Below are 6,238 nucleotides of genomic sequence, written 5' to 3' on the forward strand. Positions count from 1 at the left end.
ACACGCTTGAGGTATTCGGCCAATCACAATGCACTGGATAGCTGGCCAATCAGAGCACACCTCGCTTTTTTAGCAATGTCATATGACCCTTTTAACATAAACTGCCAATGGAAAATTCTTCTAAACATTCATTAATCTTAGTTGATTTCAATATTTAATAACACGTTGTTAAAATCAAAAGTTGCTACTGTGTTATTTAATGAACTCGTGCTAACATGAACTAACAGTTGTTTTTTTAACAAAGATTAATAACTTCTGTAGCAAATGTAGCTATTGCTCATTGTTAATGTTGATGCTGTTGATGCATAAAGTTAACTTACGAGATTGCACTGTAAATGGTATTTCACAGTAAGGTATGGGGCGTAACATTTCCGTCACACGCTTGAGGTATTCGGCCAATCACAATGCACTGGATAGCTGGCCAATCAGAGCACACCTCGCTTTTTTAGCAATGTCATATGACCCTTTTAACATAAACTGCCAATGGAAAATTCTTCTAAACATTCATTAATCTTAGTTGATTTCAATATTTAATAACACGTTGTTAAAATCAAAAGTTGCTACTGTGTTATTTAATGAACTCGTGCTAACATGAACAGTTTAATTTTTTTAACAAAGATTAATAACTTCTGTAGCAAATGTAGCTATTGCTCATTGTTCATGTTAGTGCATTAACTAAGGTTAACTAGTGAGATCTTATTGTAAGGTGTTACCTATTGGTCTTCATAATTCTTTTGTACTTTAATCTGTGTGAAATGATTTACTTTATAAATTTTTTGTGTATTGCTTTATTGTATTTAAATGTTCAGTTTCTTTTATGTTATAAGAAAAAAGTTATTAAACCTGTTATACTTTATTATGACAACACTTTTTTGCAACTAAATTTCAATATCGTGATGATACCGTATACCGTGATAAAAGCATTAGCAATTAATCGCATCATGAATATTTGATACAGTCACATGCCTAGTGCAGCTGTATATTTTCAACACTTTGTCGTATTGCAAGAAAATCAAAAAACAAAAAAGCAATGCTTTCAAAAGCATTGTTTGCTGTAGTTGAGGAGCACTAAACTGCAGAGCTCGAATTGAGCTGTCAGCTGAATTGCCGCATGGGTAAGTGGGCCCAACTGTGGGGCGGCATCTCTGCACTGGGGAGAACAGCTCACTGCAATATCGCAGTCACAGAAATCCTTCACGTCTCGCTTGGTCGCCTCGTACATGTCACCTGCGCCCGGGCCCTGCCCTATCCCACAGGAACCAGACTGAAACACTCAATGTGCTGGACTGGAAATGCCATCTCAAAATATGTTCCAAATTGAGTCAGAAAAAAATATGTCATTGCCTCACCCTCAACATTTCACCTGAAACAGCACCTGGGCTGTAAAAATCTAACTCCTATGAACAACAAACCCCATTTGAAAGAAAATATTTAGTCATACATGGTAAGGGCTGAAGAAAATGGAATGCTGAAGAAAATGGAAAAGGACTCGAAATGGAATGCTAAAGCCTGTTGTGTATAGTGAGATAAGAAGAAGATTACAGCTGTGAGCCTCTGGAAAGCATCCATAGTCTCTCATACATGAAACCATATGAGGTTTAGAAAACCGGCACCAACAGACATAAGTCCACCTCTTGGATTTAGCCCGGACTGCACCGGTACATCACAGCCATCACCAGAAATGCCACATATAAAAGGTGCTTGTCTCAGAAACAGAAGCTCACATGCTTAGAAATAAATAAAAAGGCATGAAAGAAAACAAGAATAAGCATGAATGGATAAAACAGTGAGGGAGCAACAAACCATGTAAACAGAAGAAAAGCAGAAGAAATAAGAGAAGATCTTCAGAACGGTTGACCCTTGAAGGCATGTCCACCAGAATAAAAGCAAAAACATAAATGCAATTTGTGTTCTTCGTTCTCATTGGCTAATCCCACATACCCCAGCTCAATGTGTGGGAGGTCAGATCTCGGCATACAAGCACCAATCGAGTTAACAAATAAACATCACCACATTAGCATGTTATCAACGAAGTGTTATTCATGTAATCACATTGTTGACTGAAAGCTATTAGAGACTTAAAAAAAGCTGCACTATGTTTAGACACTTAATAGCGAGCAGTTTAGAATGAGAAGGACACTTACTGAGTCTCTTGGCGGCCTCCAGGGCTTCAGAGGCAGTGTCAGCCACAAAGAAGTGCTGTACGGTCACGCCACTGTCCTGCATCAGCTTCTTGCTCTGGTACTCTTGCAGGTTCAGCCATCTTCTGGGACTTACCCTCACTAACTAAAAACACAAAGACATAAACAGTATGGTTTAATTAATAAAAGTCGTGAATAAAATATATGATATGAACCTCTGCTTGTTTGTTTTTAAAATATGATGGATGTTTTGTGTATCACTACACTATGTTGACAATGAACCTTTTTTGTCTGCAAAATTGTGACCACGCCTTTGGACTATTCAATAAAATAGTTTTTACACTATTCATTAAACTATTATGTATAAGTCTTATACTACGGGACTGTTGAATGCTTGAGTCTGAGTGGCTGATGTATGTTCTAAGGTGTGCAATTATTTTCAGGGAAACGCACAGCAAAAGTAGTTCCAGGCAGGTCTTGACCACATTACATGCCCAGATCACTTCGCCAAATGATTTCAGTTATTTCAAAGGTCTTTACAGCTTACAACAGCAAAAGAATCAAGACCCACAATGACACTGACCAAGCAAATAAATATAGCAAGCAACAAGAAAAAAGTATTTCCATGTTTTTCCCACAAGATTACTTTTTATTAAGAATGGAAAGCACATAGACTTGTTCAGCATTGCTGGGAACGCCCACAAAAACGTCATAACCGTTTATGCCGAGGGGGAAAACAAACCATTCGAATTAACGCACGGAGACCTTGTTAGGCGCTTAATCATTACTTTTTGTGATGATTTCGATTGATTTTTGTTTGGTGCAATGCCGAAAAGTTGCTGTGTGGTGTTCTGTACCTCTAATAAGTAAAAAAAAAAAACTGATCTGACGATGTATATGACTGATACACTGCAATGATCTGTCGTTAGTCCCGTCCCCCTGCACCGCAACCCAGTTCTGATGGGGCTTACAGTAACCATCCTTCGCATCGCAATCAAACATTATCTTTATTTTACGGTATGTATTTGTGAAAATGATTAGGCAACCGCAGCACACACCACATAGAATAACGCTGCACATTTCAAGGCACTTCAGTGGACCTTAATGTTACCTGTTTTGACAATGTTAAAAAAAGTTTTAATATATCAATAAGAAAGTACGACTGGCTTTTACTCAAGTCTTTATCACTTTATTAAAATGAAGCAAAACAAAACGACAAATGTTTACTTTCACAAGCCGTCTCCAGGCTTGTAGTAGCCTAAGCTGTCTCTTGCTCAATTAGGTAACAAAAAATGTCGGGAAACGACACCTCTGGCCATTCCGTTGGGTCGTTTGTCCAGTCACAGATACCGTACGGACAGTCCGACCCAATACGGCTGAGTTTTTATACGTATGTTGCTCTGTTGAGCGGCAGAAATGATTTTATGTAGGCCATTCTGAGTCAACACCATGCTTTTCCAATGAGGGGGAAAGGACTGTTTTCCCCCACGCCGACTCTGCCCACACAGCTACGACGCGACACCGATCAAGTCTATACTCTCTTTCTCCTTCTCTCTCTCTCCCATACAAACTCACACACAGTATGAACACTCGCACACACGGAAACACACGTGCACAGAAACGTGTTGTCAGCGCTGCTCTGACGATTTTATCAGTAAAATCGTTTAGCAACTTAAAAGCAACATGACATTTCTCACAAGTGACGTAATAACAGCATTGTTCTTGAAGCAGATGAACTTACAGTTAGTAAACAATACATAGTAGTATTTCATGCAGATGTTGCATGTTTTTCATGCTATGGTATCAGATGGTAATACCATGGTATTTTGAGTATTTTGATAGCACTGAAATTCATATCTCATGCTATTTGCATGGTACTCCAACGTACTTCCAAAATACCCAAAATACCAGTACACGTCAAAAAAATATGCTAGTACCATGGCATATATGTACTAAAAACACAGTAACGTTACTCTTTTGTATGTGAACCTAGAGTCAAACTGTGTCACAATATGTCATTATATATTTGACAGATCAGAGACTAGACCAAATTTCAACTGGCACATTGACACACCTCTACTGTCATGTGGGATATACCATCATACTGTTCCGTCCGACCTACCATGAATAAACAGTTGGATTAATTTTTTCAGGCAGGTCTTTGAAGTCATTTCACAACAGACATCAACTGTAATAAAGCATCTTCAAGACCATTCATGTCTTGTATTACATTCAGGCAAAGATTTCTAATCATTGCAGCTCGGCACTAGGTTAATATTCACACGCATTCATGATCACGTCCTTTGATGAACATTGGATGTGATAGTTAACAGCCCATAAGACACTCATTAAATAGACAATATCCCATTATTCACCACTATAGAATGAGAGTAAAACAGGTTATCAGAGCAGCGCAGTGCTTAATGCAGTTAAGTACCTTATTAAGTTGTGCTTTTGAACAACTCTCTATGGCTTCTGCTAATTGAGCGTCTATATGTCTCAATGGAGAATAATGAGGGTGCCCACCAAAGCTGCCTGGCTGTGGAAGAGCACTGAAGGGTACACTCAGAAGTGCATACTACAGAAGTATACATTGGTTGATGTGAAATCTAAACACCTATGGTGACGCACACGCTATGGAAGTACATATAAAAGGGAATTCTACAAAACTCAGACTCAGAATTGTATACTAATGAAACACATCAGAACTGCACTCTATTAAAGGCTACAAGATGTGTACACTTTGGAAGTATACACTCAAAATTCAAATACTACAGAAGCACACGTAGAAGTGCACACTATGGGGGCGTAATATAGGACTTGTCTCAAATGCTTACAATTGAAGTGGAATTGAAAACCAAAAAAAGTGCACAAGGACAAAAGTATACACTCAGAAGTGGACACAATTATAGTGCACACTTTTAACAGTGCATTCTATAAGTCTACACTTAGAATTTCCAAGCATGGAAACGTACTGTCCATGTGGACTAGCTTTCTTGAGGCCTTTGCTCACTCAAGCCCATGAAGTCCACAGGAGGCACTTGGGAGCACAGTTTTGAGTCTAAAATGACAATTTGGACACTCACTCCATTGTCTTGTGGATTTCATAAATGTCCGCTAGACCTCAAGTCCACATGAAGTGTGCCATTTGGAACAGAACCTGAGAGAGAGAGAAAGAAAGCCAGAAACATGTCTTCAATCCACTCACTAACTTCATCACTTGCTCTTTGATAAGAGGCCGATGATTCACTACTCTCATTCTCAACACCTGCATTTCATCATTTCACTACTATACATCACAGCGCGCTTTGACTGTGCTTGGCTACACTGAACTAAATAAACTATGATTCATCATACCATTGCATTTTGTGCTCACAGCACATTTCTCATGAAAGAAAATAGATCACGAAAGGATTCGATTGCTAAGTTTAGTCAGAACTTTTATATTGGAATAATTTCCTGACAATGTATGCGTTGTACAATAACTCTTCACTTTTTCAGTAAGCACAGAATATGAGACTATTATCAGTATAATGTGGAACCAATTTCTAAACAATCACTAATGAATAAAGTGCCAAAAGGTACAGTGGTATATGTATTTTGAGACCGTATAGTATAGTGATATTGTTTTTATTTTTTTATTTTAATTACATTGAAAAAAGTCAAATATAATATTTAGTACAATTTATTTTTAAATATTTATTTTTATAATGAAAAAATCATTGATATTAATAAATATTGATATAATATTTGAATCACACATAATACATCATATATACATATGTTATTATGAATATATTTAATACATAATTATTGCATTTACATTTTTACTTTTTCATATTTATATTTTGCATATTATGTATATTTTACTTGTTTACTTAACTATTTACATTTTATAATAACTAAAAAATACTAAATATTAATAATGTAATTTAAATATTTAATCTGATTATTTAATTATTGTTAATATTGAAAGATCTTGGTTGACATACTATATTTCATAACATATACACACACACACATATATATATATATATATATATATATATATATATATATATGTGTGTGTGTGTGTGTGTGTGTGTGTGTGTGTGTGT

At 36.7% G+C, this 6,238-nt stretch overlaps 1 protein-coding gene across 1 annotated transcript in view; it reads right to left on the reverse strand.

The window, feature by feature from the left end:
- Positions 1–6,238, reverse strand: part of LOC107699794 (succinyl-CoA ligase [GDP-forming] subunit beta, mitochondrial) — a 124,310-nt gene that overhangs the window by 97,836 nt on the left and 20,236 nt on the right. Inside the window, exon 2 of the mRNA XM_016501188.1 lies at positions 2,145–2,286. Within this exon, the coding sequence (XP_016356674.1) occupies positions 2,145–2,286 (142 nt within the window). The remainder of the gene's footprint in view (positions 1–2,144; positions 2,287–6,238) is intronic.

The sequence above is a fragment of the Sinocyclocheilus anshuiensis genome, unplaced genomic scaffold, assembly GCF_001515605.1.
Source record: "Sinocyclocheilus anshuiensis isolate Anshui unplaced genomic scaffold, SAMN03320099.WGS_v1.1 scaffold951, whole genome shotgun sequence".
Taxonomy (NCBI): domain Eukaryota; kingdom Metazoa; phylum Chordata; class Actinopteri; order Cypriniformes; family Cyprinidae; genus Sinocyclocheilus; species Sinocyclocheilus anshuiensis.